Source organism: Mobula birostris, chromosome 2 (assembly GCF_030028105.1).
Source record: "Mobula birostris isolate sMobBir1 chromosome 2, sMobBir1.hap1, whole genome shotgun sequence".
In the NCBI taxonomy this organism is placed as follows: Eukaryota; Metazoa; Chordata; class Chondrichthyes; order Myliobatiformes; family Myliobatidae; genus Mobula; species Mobula birostris.
In genome coordinates this window covers 136,141,404-136,158,083 of record NC_092371.1, presented here as the reverse complement: position 1 = coordinate 136,158,083, position 16,680 = coordinate 136,141,404, and the positions used below count along the sequence as shown (strand labels likewise).

General features: G+C 44.2%; 1 protein-coding gene across 2 annotated transcripts in view; it reads right to left on the bottom strand.

Moving 5' to 3' along the window:
• Nucleotides 1-1,395: 1,395 nt before the first annotated feature.
• LOC140191469 (dynein axonemal heavy chain 6-like) overlaps nucleotides 1,396-16,680 on the bottom strand; it is a 91,076-nt gene continuing 75,791 nt past the window's right edge. For both annotated transcript variants that reach the window (XM_072248916.1, XM_072248923.1), the window contains 5 exons: nucleotides 8,814-8,926; nucleotides 7,726-7,832; nucleotides 7,091-7,248; nucleotides 4,021-4,167; nucleotides 1,396-2,058 (listed from right to left, as the gene is read on the bottom strand). In XM_072248916.1, coding sequence (XP_072105017.1) covers nucleotides 1,840-2,058; nucleotides 4,021-4,167; nucleotides 7,091-7,248; nucleotides 7,726-7,832; nucleotides 8,814-8,926 — 744 coding nt within the window. In that variant the 3' untranslated portion in view covers nucleotides 1,396-1,839. The remainder of the gene's footprint in view (nucleotides 2,059-4,020; nucleotides 4,168-7,090; nucleotides 7,249-7,725; nucleotides 7,833-8,813; nucleotides 8,927-16,680) is intronic.

Below are 16,680 nucleotides of genomic sequence, written 5' to 3'. Positions count from 1 at the left end.
TTATCCTATCATGAAGGACTCAATTGCCAATTGAAGCAATCCTCATTAGTTTGCAGACGTAAGAAACTCTGAGCTCCAAAAGTCAACAATTCAGTCTGCAGCATCTGGACCACCCCTACTGTCCCTCACCGCCAAACCACTCTTGCTATCCATTGCACATGACCTTGATCCTAAATAGTCCAGCCCTGACAACCCCAAGAACCTATCTATACTAATTCCATTTTCTAGGATTGACCCATCGCCTTCTATGGAGATTCAAATCCTTATTTAAATATGCATTCAATGTTGTGAGAGTATCCATTTCCAAATCCTAACCATCCTATGGTGAAAAATACTTCCGCAAACTTATTCTAAACTTATTACTACTTAAACCCATGCCTACTGCTTTTAGACACCTCTGGTTTGGGGAAAACATTTGCAATGTCTAGCTTATTTGTGTCCCTCATAATTTTGTACACATCTATTAGGTCCCACTCAGCTTCCCCTGCAACAAAGAAAACATATCCAGCCTCTCAACTCACCACATAATTAAAATACTCGATCCCAGGCTATATCCTAGTGAATCTCCTCTGCAACCTTTTACTGTGATGACCAGAACCATAATTTGAAATTCAGCTGTGACCTAACCAGTTCTGCACCATTACATTTTGATTTCATCGGTTCAGACTTATTGGGCTAGCCTGTGTCTACTTTTCTCAAGTCTGGAGAGATTCTCCTTAGCCTCATCTCTCTGCACCCTCTGTAGCCTGACCATACTCCACTGAAAGGAACAGAGATTTACTAGATGGAAGTACACTCAGTCCAGTGTCCATACTGACTCTGTGAGAACAGTCAGCTCGATCCTGATCTGGCCTCACTGAACCTGTACTTGATGAAGTTCAGAAGTATGGGGGGAATCTCGTTGAAACCATTGCAAATGAAAGCTTTGGATAGAATGGATGTGGAGAGAATACCTCCCTTATTAGGAGAGTCTCAGATCTGAAGCACAGTCTCAGAATAAAATTGTCTCTTGAAAATTGTAACAAGGAAGAATAACTTTAGCTAGAGGGTGGTGAACAAGTGCAGTTTGTTGCCACAGAGGGCTCTGGAGGCCAAATCATTAGGGGTTTTAAAGGCAGAGATTGATAGGTTCTAGATTAGTGAAAGGATTAAGGGTTATGGGGAAAATACAGGAGAATGGTCATTGATAAACAATCAGTCATGATTAAATGGTGGAACAGACCTGATGGGCAGAATGGCCTAATTCTCCCATTACATCATATATGGTCTTAAAGTCTCTCATGACTGTCTAATTTTGATGAAGAGTTTGGACAGGAATGGAAATGAAATAAGTGCAAATAATTAGACATAGACAGCCGAAAACCAATCAGATTGTTTAATTAAGCAAACATTGGAGAATTGATCACTTCTGTAAAATGTGGCAATGTTCTTATTGTTAGATGTGAAACAAGAGATCACACATGGTGAGCACTCATGAAGAAGCCTGAGGCACACATGTGAGCACACACAAGCACACACGGATAACACCAGCTCCAGGTCTCCTGGGCTGAGACATAGAGGGCCTTACGTGGGGTGGGGTGACAAGTTGAGCAGAACTAATAAACCCCTTTCCAATAGAGGGGATTAATGGAAACAACATAAGTATTCCTCCACAATGAGAGGGGATCAATGAACTCTGGAACATTGATCAGAAGAGAGAAGGATATCGGAAACCTAGAGGAAGCAGAGAAGGTGGAATAATGCAATCAGGATCATGGAATTAGGGGCTGATTGAGAAAGGTGATCTTGAATCACCCTTGGATTTTCTCCTTGGAAGGAGAGAGGAGATACAGCCAATGGTCAATTGTCCATCTGGCACACAAGGGCCACGCCCCGCAACACCCAGTGATCGGCAGGCAGGGCAGTGGGGAGGTGGACTGCAATTATAAAGGTAGAAGACAGGCTAGTAGTGGAGAGGGAGCCAGCTCGCTGAGAGGTTCTGTACATCGGACATTCGTAATACCGATCCCCTACTGGAGAGTCCTTCACCAGCCTGGACAATCCCTTTTGGCTGTCAACCTGAAATGAGATAAAAATGTTTTTAATTGCACATTCTTGCATCAAGTATTACTAATAATGAACTTCGAAACATCACACGCTAACATTGAACTTTTAGATATCACAAACGAACGATATACTTTCATACATCACAGACTGATGGTGAATTTTCACATATCATAGACTGATCATGAACTTTCATGTATCACATACTGATGGTGAACTTTAGAATCAGAAGTTGTCACTCAACCCTTTGAATCGACTCTTCCATTTAATAGGATCTGCTAGTTATCTCATCTTTATCTTCCTACCCATCCCATTAACCTTTCACTCCACAACTAATCAAGTATCTCCCTACCTCTGCTGCTGAGATTGTAAGAATTTATAAGACAGGGCTGCCTGCCACCGTGCTGTGCTGGACACTGACTTTTCACCTCTGGGTAAAAGATCATATCCAGACCAACTACAAGGCATAAAATCCTCTCATTTGTCACAAAGGGCTTAGTATAAGTGCTTGGGTTCCTATTGGCTCTGGTCCTTCCCTGGGGACATCTCAGTACAGACCCTATGTCTGAGAAGCAACTTGGATCTGCTCCAATTTACCTTCTGGCACAACAGGTCCATAGCAGGTGCTATTTCATTGGCTCTTTACTCAAGCCAGGAACATCTGGATAGCAAAGGTGCATACATCAGGATGCTCTTCATTGATTACAGCTCAGCATTCAGTACCATCATCCCCTTAAAGCTAATCAATAAGTTTCAAGACCGTGGCTTCAATACCTCCTTGTGCAATTGTCCTTGATTTCCTCACTTGCAGACCCCAGTCAGTTCGAATTGGCAACATTTCCTCCTCAATCTCCATCAGCACAGATGAACCACAAAACTGTGAGCTTAGCTTCCTAATCTATTCACTTTACACTTATGACTGTGAGGCTAAGCACAACTCCAATGCTATATTTAAGTTTGCTGATGACACCATGGTCATTGACCAGATCAAAGGTGGTGATGAATCTCCATATGGGACAGAGATTGAAAATCTGGCTGTGTTACCACAACAAAAGCCTCTTATTCAATGTCAGCAAGACCAAGGAGCTGATTATTGTCTTCAGGAGGAGGAAACCGGAGGTCCATGAGTCAGTCCTCATTGGGGGATCAGAGGTGAAGAGGTTCAGCAACTCTAAGTACCTTGAAGTTATCATTTCAGAGCACCTGTCCTGGGCCCAGTGTGTAAGTGCAATTATGAAGAAAGCATGGTAGCACCTCGACTTCCTGACAAGTTTGCAAAGATTTGGGATGGCATCTAAAACTTTAGAAACTTCTATAGATGTGTGGTGGAGAGTATATTGACTGGTTGTATCACAGCCTGGTATGGAAACACCAATGTCCTCGAAAGGAAAATCCTACAAGAAGTAGTGGATGCAGCCCAGTCCATCAGGGTAAATCCCTGGCCACCACTGAGCACATCAACACAGAACATTGTCACAAGAAAGCAGCATCCATCATCAAGGACACACACCATCCAGGTTATGCTCCCTTCTCACTGCTGCCATCAGGAAGGTACAGGAGTCCCAGGACTCACACCAGCATGTTTAGGAACAGTTACTACTCCTCAACTATCAGGCTCTTGAACCATAGAGGATAACTTCAGTCAACTTCACTCGCCCATCACTGAACTCTTCCCACAACCTATGGACTCACTTTCAAGGCCTCTTCATCACATGTTCTCGAAATTTATTTATTTTTTATTATTATTATTATTTATTTTTTTCTTTTTGTATTTTCACAGTTTGTTGTCTTTTGCACACTGGTTGTCCACCCTGTTGCTACAGGTTTTCATTAATTCTATTATACTTATTGGATTTATTCAGTATGCCCACAAAAAGGAATCTTAGGGTGGTATATGGTGACATAAACAGGGTATGTACTTGTATAATAAATTTACTTTGAACTTGAAAAATGTTCACAGTTCAGTTAAGGTCTCACCTTTACAGGCAGGAAGTGTATTGCAGGCATTTTGCAGAATCTCTGGCCCACGCGGCAGTCCTTCAGTGTCTCTGCCTTGGGGTCCCAGGAGGCACCATCCAAGTAAAAACCAAACAGCACAGCCCCATCATCTGGAGCAGCTCTGCCCTGTAAGCAGAATATTGGTTGAAGCCAATCATATGGAAAAGAGCTCACTCTGTCCATCAGACCCTGCCCTGTGTACACCCCCAGAACCAATCCTGCGATTTGAGGGGATAGATTGGAGGAATTTCTCCCATATCAGAGGATGATAAAAATCGAGGACATAGGTTTAGGGTCAGGGGAAGAGATTTAGAAGGAATCTGAATAGAATCTTTTTCTTTTTTTGGCAGGGGTTGGGAACCAGAGTGATAGGACAGTGTGACAGAGGCAGTTGGTAGGGCAAAATTGCATCAATGGGCTGGGTTGAAGTGTGTCTATTTTAATGCACGAAGTATCAGGAATAAGGGTGATGAACTTAGAGCATGGATCAGTATATAGAACTATGACATTTTAGCCATTACAGAGATCTGGCTGTCACAAGGGCAGGAATGGCTGCTGAGTGTTCCGAGGTTTCAATGTTTCAAACGGAACAGGGTAGAAGGTAAAAGAAGTAGGGAGTGGCATTGCCAATCGAGTTTAGTATCACAGCTGCAGAAAGGGAGGATGTCATGGCGGGACTGTCAATTGATTCAGTGAGGGTGGAAGTCAGAAACGGGAAGGGAGCAGTCGTTTTATTAGGAATATTCTATAGACCCCCACCCCCATAGCAATAGAGACATTGAGGGCAGATTTGGAGGTAGATTTTGGAAAGGTGCAAAAATAATAGGGTTATTGTCATGGGTGACTTCAACATCCCTAATATTGAATGGCACCTCCTTAGTGCAAATGGTTTAAATGGGGTGGAATTTGCTAGATGTGTCCAGGGTAAATTCCTGACACAATATGTAGACAGGCTGACTGGAAAGACCATACTGCATCTGGTGCTAGGCAATGAACTAGGTCAGGTGTCAGATCTTTCAGAGAGTGTGCATTTTGAAGACAGTGCCTACAGCTCTCTGATCTTTACCATAGCTTTGTACACAGATAGGAGGAGACGGTATGAGAAAGTATTTATTTGGGGGAGGGTGCATTATGATGTAATTAGGCATGAACTTGGGAGCATAAATTTGGAATGGATGTACACAGGGAAATACACAACGGAAATGTGGATGTTGTTTAAGGAGCCCTGCATAGGGTTCTTGATAGGTTTGTCCTTCTGAGGCAGGGATATGATGGTAGGGGGAAGGAAGCATGGTTGACAGGAAATGTGGAACATCTTTTCAACAGGAAGTAAAAAGCTTACTTACCATTTAGAAAGCAAGAGTCAGACAGGATTCTAGAGAGATACCAGGTAGCCAGGAAGGAACTGAAGAATAGATTTAGGAGAGATAGGAGGTTCATACAAGGCCTTGGTGAACAGGATTGAGGAAAACCCCTAAGGCTGTGAAGCCTTGTGAAGAACAGGGGACATTAGAATGAGGGTAGGACTGATCAGGGATAGAAGATGAAACGTGCACAGATTCGGAGGAGATAGGGGAGGTGCTTAATGAATACTTTGTTTCAGTATTGCCCAGTGAGAGGACCTTGACGTTTGTGAGGAGCGCACAAAACAAGCTGATATGTTAGAATATTTTGACGTTTAGAAAGAGGATGTACTGGAAGATTTGAAAACATTAGGATAGATAAGTCCCTGGGGCTGGGTGGGATATTCAGGAAATAAGGAAAGAGATTACTGTGCTTTTGGCGAAGATCTTTGCATCCTCACTGGCCCAGGAACAGTATCATATGATTAGAGGGTGGCAAATGTTATTCCATATTTCAAAAAAGGGAGAAGGGATAACCTTGGGAATTATAGATCAGTGAGTCCTAATTTGTTGGGGGCCAAACTATTTAAAATTCTCAGAGACAGGATATATGAGCATTTAGAGAAGCATGGTCTGATTCAGGATAGTCAGCCTGGCTTTGTGAGTGGCAAGTCATACCTCATGAGCTTGATTGGATTCTTTGAGGATGTGACAAAGCACATTGATAAAGGTAGAGCAGTAAATGTGATGTATATGGATTTTAGTAAGTTGATAGGGTGGTTAAGAAGGTATATGGGGTGTTGGCCTTCATTAGTCATAAGACTGAGTTCAAAAGCCACAAGGTAATGTTGCAGCTCTATAAAAGATTAGTTAGACCACACTTGAAATATTGTGTTCAGTTCCGGTTGCCTCATCATAGGAAGGATGTAGAAGCTTTAGAGATGGTGCAGAGGAGATTTAGCAGGATGCTGCCTGTCTTGCGTGTCTTATGAGGATATGTTGAGTGAGCAAAAGCTTTTCTCTTTGGAGCAAAAGAGGAAGAGAGGCAACTTGATAGAGGTGTACAAGATGATAATAAGAGGCATACATCGAGAGGATAGCCAGAGGCTTCTTCTCCAGGATAGAAATGGCTAATACCAAGGGGCATAATTTTAAGGTAATTGGAGGAAAGTATAGGGGGGCAGGTCAGGGGTAGAGGGGTAGTTTTTTTTACACAGAGAATGATGAGTGCATGGAACACCCTGCCAGGGGTGGTGGTAGTAGATGCAGATATATTAGAAGTATTTAAGAAACTCTTAGATAGGCATGGATGATAGGAAAATGAAGGAGCTATGTGGGAGGGAAGAGTTAGATGGATCTTAAGAGTAGGTTAAAAGGTCAGCACAACATTGTGGGTCAAGGGGCCTAGACTGTGCTGTAGGGATTTATGTTCTATTTTTACGCAGAGAGTGGTGAGTACCTGGCAGTCTGTGAGACTGGTTGATGCTGGGTTACTGACAGTATTTACGAAATGTCCAGATGAGCACCTGAACCATGTAGGCATAGAGGGAGATGGACCAAGTGCTGGCAGATGGGATTAGTACCCAATGGTTCCCATTGGTCAGCATGGGCAAGTTGGGTGAAGTGGCATGATTCTATGCCAAGAACTCTGAACGTACTTCACAATGTGCCCACAACCATGTGGTGAAGTTACTTCCTGCACCTACCTTAAAGGCTTTCGTCCAGGTATTGGATCGATGCTTTGTGGGGCTGGAATGATCCTCAGTGTCCTCACTGAAGGGCAGGATGTGGAAGCTGAAGGTGAGAGAATCCATCGGCACACCATGTTTCCGGGCATGGTTCTGTAATAGAGCCACCAGGAATCCTGCAAAGATGGTCAATAGTTTCAAGCCAAGTCAATTACTTCACCTCAACAACTCATCCATGGTGCAGGTGAAGATGATTCATTGTAGGAGTCTCAGTCCAGGGATCAATATCTGATTTGGGGTCAATATGTGGTCTGGAATCAATGTCCAGTTTGGGGGGGGGGGTGGGTGTGGTTAATATCCACTCTGGGGTCACTTCCTGTCTGGGCCCAACATCTGGTTCTGGGTCAGTGTCTGGTCTGGGGGAAGGGTTTAACCAGTGGTCCAGTGGAACTGGCCAGATTCCCACACCTGCTACAATGCGAATGCCCAGTCCTGTTTCCATTACTGCGTGAGTCTCCAGTACCAGACCCATTACAGACCTAGTTCAATGTGAGTACTCACTTCCAGACCCTGTACTGTGTGAGTGCCCAGCCTTAGAGACAGTACAGTATGAATGCTCAGCCTCGGATTGCATAGCTGTGTCAGTGGCTTACCTTGTGGAGAGAAGAATGCTGAAAGCCAGAAGGCAGATGGGTTCACGTTACAGGTCTGCTGGGTAACACTCCGCTGGGATGCAGATCTCTCTTGAAGAACCACAATCCTGCAGTGATATTGAAAAGTAAAGACATCTGAATCATACCAAGTACATTGACACCCAGGATATATTTCAATCAACAGGGAACTAAAGAAATGTCAAATACCAGAGGACTTGCATTTGAAGTGAGAAGGGCAATGGAAGAGGACATTTAACAATATTGATGTCACAGGGATCTTGGGGTCAAGTCCACAGCTCCCCGAAAGTGGTCACATGACTAGATAGGGTGGTAAACAAGGCATCATGCTTGCCTTCATTGATTGGGGTTGGGGCACTGAGCTTAAAGTAAGGAAGTCATGTCGCAGCAAGATAAAACACAGGATAGGATGCACATGAAGTATCGTGGCAGTTCTGGTTGCTGCATACAGGAAGGACGTGGAGGATTTTGAAAGCACACGGAAGAGGTTTACCAGGAGGTTGCCTGGAATAGAGGGCATCAGTTCTAAGGAGAGGTTGAACAAACTTGGATTATACTGCCTGGAGCGTCAAGCTGAGGAGATACATGATAGAGGTCTATAAAATTGTGTGTGACATACATGGAGCAGACATTCAGAATCTTTGTCCCAGGAAGGAAATGTCAAGTACTAGAGAGCATGCATTTAAAGTTAGAGGGGGAAAGTTCAAAGGAGAAGTACGGAGATGTTATTTTTACATAGTGTGGTGTGTGCCTGAAATGTGTTGCTAGGGATGGTGGTGAAAGCAGATATAATAGAGGTGTTAGTTAGGGAAGTCACATAGGAAATGGAGGGATTTGGATCATACCAAGGCCAAAGATATTTAGTTTCATTCGGCAAGGGCCTGTTCTTGTTTTGCACTCTATATTCTATGTTCTAGGGTTGAATGGGTGTCAAGTGTTTGGCTTTGTGTGGTTGACATCTGGAGTTCAGCTAATTTCCCAGGGGTCAGGTTATGTATTTGAATTTGTGGATCTGCCTGAGGGCTGAGGATTTTTCCTGAAGGTGGGCCCCGGGATTGCACTGTTCTTACCTCTGCTGAGCACCTGCCACGAACTGCACCGACCAGGTCCTGAAAAAGTTCACTCGGTCTACGAGGTCATCGATCCATGACCCAAGAGGCTTGCATGAGTCATATGAATGGAGCTGGGTGGAAGGATACATGGTGGTAAACACCAGATTGAAAAGTGTCATGCACAGTTTTCATCAGCCTGTCTATTTTTAATGAAGTTACTTCTGGAGCCATCACTCAAGAAGTATCTGGCTCTCTGTGATTCTTGCTGCAAGAAAACTGATGCTAAAAATACAGCGTAACATTGTAAAGTGTAATCAGCTTAACTGTTCCATCAACCACATTAAAACGTTCTCACAGTCCTTATCCAAAGCAACAGCAAGCATGACTTGATAGGATAATGAGTCATAAGACCATAAGATATAGGAGCAGAATTAGGCCATTTGGCCCTTTGAGTCTTCTTCACTATTTCATCATGGCTGATCCATTTTTTCTCTCAGCCCCAGTCTCCTGCCTCCCCCCTTTATCTATTCATGTCCTTACCAATCAAGAATTTATCAATCTCTGCCTTAAATATACACAAAGTCTTGGCCTCCACAGCTGCCTGTGGCAGAGGATTCCACAGATTCACTATTGTCTAGTCAAAAAATTCTTCCTCATTGTTGGCCCTCATTGCTAGAGGGATTGAATTCAAGAGCAGGGAGGTTATGCTGCAACTATACAGGGCCTGGAGTACTGTGTGCAGTTCTGGTCTCCATACTTGAGGAAGGATATACTGGCTTTGGAGGCAGTGCAGAGGAGGTTCACCAGGTTGATTCCAGGGATGAAGGGGTTAACCTATGAGGACAGACTGAGTCGCCTGAGACTATACTGTCTGGAGTTCAGAAGAATGAGAGGGGATCTTACAGAAACATACAAAATTTTGAAAGAGATGGATAAGATAGAAGTGGGAAAGTTGTTTCCATTGGTAGGTCAGACAAGAACTAGGGGACACTGCCTCAAGATTCAGGGAGAAGATTTAGGACGGAGATGAGGAGAAACTGTTTTTCCCAGAGAGTGGTGAAATCTGTGGAATTCTCTGCCCAGGGAAGCAGTTGAGGCTTCTTCACTAAATATATTTAAGAAATAGTTAGATAGGATTTTACATAGTAAAGGAATTAAGGGTTATGAGGAAAAGGCAGGTAGATAGAGCTGAGTTTATGGACAGATCAGTCATGATCTTATTGAATGGCAGGGCAGGCTCGATGGGCCGGATGGCCTACTCCTGCTCCTATTTCTTATGTTCGTATGTTCTTATCTCCATTCTAAAAGGATGCCCCTCTATTCTGAGGACATGTCCTTTGATCTTAGGCGCTCCTACCATCGGAAACATCCTTTCCACATCCACTCTATCACTCTTCCACCATTCAATAGGTTTCAATGAGGTCACCCTTCATTTTTCTGAATTCTCGTGAATACAGGCCCAGAGTCATCAAACACCCTTCATCCAAATCATTGACATATAACGTAAAAATAATTGGTCCCAACACAGACTCTTGTCTCCAGCAGCCAACCAGAAAAGGCTCCTTTTATTCCCACTCTTTGCCTCCTGCCAATCAGCCACTGCTTTATCCATGCCAGAATCTTTCCTGTAATACCATATTGTTAAGCAGTCTCATGTTTGGATATGGTTCAAGACTGGGTTGTGGTGCAGTAAGGCCATCTCCCGTTTCGGCTTTACTGGTTGAAATAGGACAATTACTCTTACAGTTGCAGAGGGTGAAGTTGATGTTTACATACTGGATTAATATGAGGGGGCAGAGAAATGATCACCTTGTAAAAAGTGTGAGGAAGACTGTTGGGAACATCACAAGAAGAGTACTTTTAGTTTTGGGTGGCTGGGTTCTTATTATGCTAGGAATATCAGTTTGCTGCATTATGCAATATGTCCCACTGTAGCTTTTTCAGTAACCCCACATTGTTTTTTTTTCCAATGACTTTAGTTGATTTTAGGTTGCATGATTTAATGAAGTCCAAGGATCCTGATATGCCTTAGAGTCTGTCAGTTCATCAATATGTTAAGGAAAATTATTGTGATATGTTAAACATTTTTATTGATGGATCAAAAGATAATTTAACTAGCCCGTCATGATGCTCAGCTTTTCTTCCACCACCTCCATCTCTGAGCGTACTTCTTTGGCAAGGATTCTCCACCCCGCACTGATGATCCCTTCTCCTGTCTTCAACCCTCCTCCTCTTCCTGGACACCCCGCCCTCGGCTTCTGCCTGCTCAGGATCTTTTCATTGCCAACTGTCAATGGGACATCAGCCGTCAGCACACCTCTCTCCAATTCAAACCTGACCTCTTCCAAACACTCTGCTCTCCACTCCCTCCGCACTAATCCTAACCTCACCATCAAACCCGCAGACAAAGGGGGTGCTGTCGTAGTCTGGCAGACTGACCTCTACCTTGGTGAAGCCCAATGACAGCTCTCAGGAACCTCCTCTTACTTACCCCTCGAACAGGATTCCTCAAAGGAGTACCAGGCCATTGTTTCCCACACCATCACTGACCTGATTAGCTCTGGGGATCTCCCATCCACTGCCACCAACCTCATAGTTCCCACACACTGCACCTTCCATTTCTACCTCCAGTCCAAGATCTACAAACCCGCTTATCCAGGTAGACTGAACCCATATCGGCATACCTTGACTCAGTTTTATTCCCCCCGCCAACCCAGTTCAGTCCCTTTCTACCTTCCTGCCTACATGCATGACACTTCATATGCAATGATTTCAAGTACCCTGGCTCCATCATCTTATTTCCAGTTTCTTTACACCTTCATCCCCCACCAGAAAGGCCTCAAAGCTCTCTATTCCTTTCTGGACACCAGACCCAACCAGCTTCCCTCCACCACCACTCTCCTCCATCTAGTGGAACTTGTCCTCACTCTTAATAATTTCTCCTTCGGCTCCTCCCACTTCCTTCATGGGCACTCGCACAGGTCCCAGCTAAACCTGCCTTTTTGTCAGCTAAGTGGAACAGTCTATGTTACAAGCCTACACAGGTGTTTGTCTCCCACTTTTCCTGTGCTACATCGACGACTGCGTTGGTGCTGCTTCCTGCACCCACGTGGAGTTCGTCAACTTCGTCCACTTTGCCTCCAGCTTCCACCCTGCCCTCAGATTTACCTGGTCCATTTCCGCCACCTCCCTCCCTCCCCTTTCTCGATCTCACTGTCTCTATCGCTGGAGACAGCTTATCTACCGATGTCTCTTATAAACCCACAGACTCTCAACAGCTACCTGGACTATACCTCTTCCAACCCTGTAACTTGTAAAAATGCCATCCCTTTCTCTCAATTCCTCTGTCTCTGCCACATTTGCATTCAGTATAAGGTTTTCATTCCTGAACAAAGGAGATTTTCTCCTTTTTCAAATAAAGTGGCTTCCCCTCCTCCACCATCAATGCTGCCCTCAACCACATTCCTCTTGTCCTCACCTACCAACTCACAAGCCTCTGTGTCCAGCACATAATTCTCCGGAACTTCCGCTATCTCCAACAGGATCCCATCACCAAGCACATCTTTTCCCTCCCCCCATTTTCTGCTTTCTGCGGAGATCACTCCCTACGCAATCCCCTTGTCCATTCATCCCTCCCCACTGTTCTCCCTCCTGGCACTTATCCTTGCAAGTGGAACAAGTGCTACACCTGCCCTACACCTCCTCCCTCACTACCATTCAAGGCCTCAAACAGTCCTTCAGGTGAGGTGACACTTCAACTGTGAGTCTGTTGGGGTCATATACTGTGTCTGGTGATCCTGGTGTGGCCTGTATGTCCGTGAGACCCGATGTAGATTGGGAGACCGCTTCGTCGAGCACCTACGCTCCATCCGCCAGAAGAAGCAGGATCTCCCAGTGGCTACTTCCACATCCCATTCCCATTCCGATAGGTCAGTCCATGACCTCCTCTACTGTCACAATGAGGCCACACTCAAGTTGGAGGAACAACACCTTATATTCTGTCTGGGAAGCTTCCAACTTGATGGCATTAACATCAATTTCTTGAACTTGTGGTAATGCAATCCCAACTCCTTCATCGTTCCCTTTTACCCCTTTCGCTTTATCTCCTTGCCTGCCCATCACCTCCCTCTGGTGCTCCTCCCCCCTTTTTTTCTTACATGGCCTTCTGTCCTCTTCTATCAAAGTCCCCTTTCTCCAGCCCTGTATCTCTTTCACCAATCAACTTCCCAGCTCTTTACTTCATCCCTCCCCCTCCAGGTTTCACCTATCACCTTATGTTTCTCTCTCCCCTCCCCACCTTTTAAATCTACCCCTCATCCTTTTCTTTCTCCAGTCCTCAAGGGTGGTAATCTCAGGATTGCTACCTGTGCTACGTGCCAGTGAGGGTAGGAATAGGATGCTCTGGAGGATGAACAAGTGGCTGAGGAACTGGTGTAGGGGGCAGGGTTTCAGATTTCAGGATCATTGGGACCTCTTCTGGGGCAGGTGGGATCTGTACAAGAGAGACGGGTTACACTTGAACTACAGGGGGACCAATATCCTTTCAGGGAGGTTTGTTAGTGCTATTGGGGAGGCTTTAAACTAGATTTGCAGAGGGATGGGAACCAGCGTGCCAGAGCTGACAGTGTGGCTGGGGTGAAAATAAATGATGTTAAAAGTTCAAGCAAATCCGCTAATAGAAAGGTTGTGAGTGGAGGTAAAAATCTTCTGAGGTGTATATATTTCAATGCCAGGAGTATTGCGGGGAAGGCAGATGAGTTGAGGGCGTGGATTGACACGTGGAATTATGACGTTATAGCAATTAGTGAAACTTGACTACAGGAGGGGCAGGACTGGCAGCTTAATATTCCAGGGTTCCAATGTTTCAGATGTGATCGAGGCAGAGGAATGAAAGGTGGGGGAGTAGCATTGCTTGTTAGGGAAAATATTACAGCAGTGCTCAGGCAGGACAGATCAGAGGGCTTGTCTACTGAGTCCTTATGGGTGGAGCTGAGAAACAGGAAAGGTATGGCCACATTAGTGGGATTGTATTACAGACCACCCAACAGTCAACGAGAATTGGAAGAGCAAATCTGCAGAGAGATAGCAGGCAACTGCAGGAAACATAAAGTTGTGGTGGTAGGGGATTTCAATTTTCCATATATTGATTGGGACTCCCATACCGTTAGGGGTCTAGATGGTTTAGAGTTTGTAAAATGTGTTCAGGAAAGTTTTCTAAATCAATATATAGAGGGACCAACTAGAAGGGATGCAATATTGGATCTCCTGTTAGGAAACGAGTTAGGACAAGTGACGGAAGTGTGTGTGTAGGGGAGCACTTTGGTTCCAGTGATCATAACACCATTAGTTTCAATTTGATCATGGATAAGGATAGATCTGGTCCTAGGGTTGAGGTTTTGAACTGGAAGAAGGCCAAATTTGAAGAAATGAGAAAGGATCTAAAAAGCGTGGATTGGGACAGGTTGTTCTCTGGCAAAGATGTGATCGGTAGGTGGGAAGCCTTCAAAGGAGAAATTTTGAGAGTGCAGAGTTTGTATGTTCCTGTCAGGATTAAAGGCAAATTGAATAGGAATAAGGAACCTTGGTTCTCAAGAGATATTGCAGCTCTGATAAAGAAGAAGAGGGAGTTGTATGACATGTATAGGAAGCAGGGAGTAAATAAGGTGCTTGAGGAGTATAAGAAGTGCAAGAAAATACTTAAGAAAGAAATCAGGAGGGCTAAAAGAAGACATGAGGTTGCATTGGCAGTCAAAGTGAAGGATAATCCAAAGAGCTTTTACAGGTATATTAAGAGCAAAAGGATTGTAAGGGATAAAATTGGTCCTCTGGAAGATCAGAGTGGTCGGCTATGTGCGGAAACAAAGGAAATGGGGGAGATCTTAAATAGGTTTTTTGCGTCTGTATTTACTAAGGAAACTGGCATGAAGTCTATGGAATTAAGGGAAACAAGTAGTGAGATCATGGAAACTGTACAGATTGAAAAGGAGGAGGTGCTTGCTGTCTTGAGGAAAATTAAAGTGGATAAATCCCCGGGACCTGACAGGGTATTCCCTCAGACCTTAAAGGAGACTAGTGTTGAAATTGCAGGGGCCCTGGAAGAAATATTTAAAACGTTGCTGTCTACAGGTGAGGTGCCGGAGGATTGGAGAGTGGTTCATGTTGTTCCGTTGCTTAAAAAAGGATCGAAAAGTAATCCGGGAAATTATAGGCCGGTAAATTTAACGTCGGTAGTAGGTAAGTTATTGGAGGGAGTACTAAGAATCTATAAGCATTTGGATAGACAGGGACTTATTAGGGAGAGTCAACATGGCTTTGTGTGTGGTAGGTCATGTTTGACCAATCCATTGGAGTTTTTCGAGGAGGTTACCAGGAAAGTGGATGAAGGGAAGGCAGTGGATATTGTCTACATGGACTTCAGTAAGGCCTTTGACAAGGTCCTCCATGGGAGGTTAGTTAGAAAAATTCAGTTGCTAGGTATACATGGAGAGGTGGTAAATTGGATTAGACATTGGCTCAATGGAAGAAGCCAAAGAGTGGTGGTAGAGAATTGCTTCTCCGAGTGGAGGCCTGTGACTAGTGGTGTGCCACAGGGATCAGTGCTGGGTCCATTGTTATTTGTCATCTATATCAATGATCTGGATGATAATGTGGTAAATTGGATCAGCAAATTTGCTGATGATACAAAGATTGGAGGTGTAGTAGATAGTGAGGAAGGTTTTCAGAGCCTGCAGAGGGACTTGGACCAGCTGGAAAAATGGGCTGAAAAATGGCAGATGGAGTTTAATACAGACAAGTGTGAGGTATTGCACGTTGGAAGGACAAACCAAGGTAGAACATACAGGGTTAATGGCAAGGCACTGAGGAGTGCAGTAGAACAGAGGGATCTGGGAATACGGATACAAAATTCCCTAAAAGTGGTGTCACAGGTAGATAGGGTCGTAAAGAGAGCTTTTGGTACATTGGCCTTTATTAATCAAAGTATTGAGTATAAGAGCTGGAATGTTATGATGAGGTTGTATAAGGCATTGGTGAGACCGAATCTGGAGTATTGTGTTCAGTTTTGGTCACCAAATTACAGAAAGGATATAAATAAGGTTGAAAGAGTGCAGAGAAGGTTTACAAAGATGTTGCCGGGACTTGAGAAACTCAGTTACAGAGAAAGGTTGAATAGGTTAGGTCTTTATTCCCTGGAGCATAGAAGAATGAGGGGAGATTTGATAGAGGTATATAAAATTATGATGGGTATAGATAGAGTGAATGCAAGCAGGCTTTTTCCACTGAGGCAAGGGGAGGAAAAAACCAGAGGACATGGGTTAAGGGTGAGGGGGGAAAAGTTTAAAGGGAACATTGGGAGGGGGCTTCACACAGAGAGTGGTGGGAGTATGGAATGAGCTGCCAGACAAGGTGGTAAATGCAGCTTCTTTTTAACATTTAAGAATAAATTGGACAGATACATGGATGGGAGGTGTATGGAGGGATATGGTCCGTGTGCAGGTCAGTGGGACTAGGCAGAAAATGGTTTGGCACAGCCAAGAAGGGCCAAAAGGCCTGTTTCTGTGCTGTAGTTTTTCTATGTTTTTTTCCTGCCCAAAACTTTGACTACACTTCTTTCCATAGATGCTGCCTGTCCTGCTGATCTCCTCTAGCATTTTGTGTGTGTTGCTTGGATTTCCAGCATCTGCAGATTTTCTCTTGGGAATCTGGGAATGTTGGTGTGGCTGTTTTTTTGTCTGGATTATAGGTAATAATAAAAAAATGTTTTACTAACCATTTATCAATATATACAGCAGAATTGGTTACTGTCATTTTGGGCTTACAGTGGGTGGAGGAAATTTGTCCTTGCAAAGTTATAATTTGCTCAGATTTGTTTTCGGTTTTGACTAGT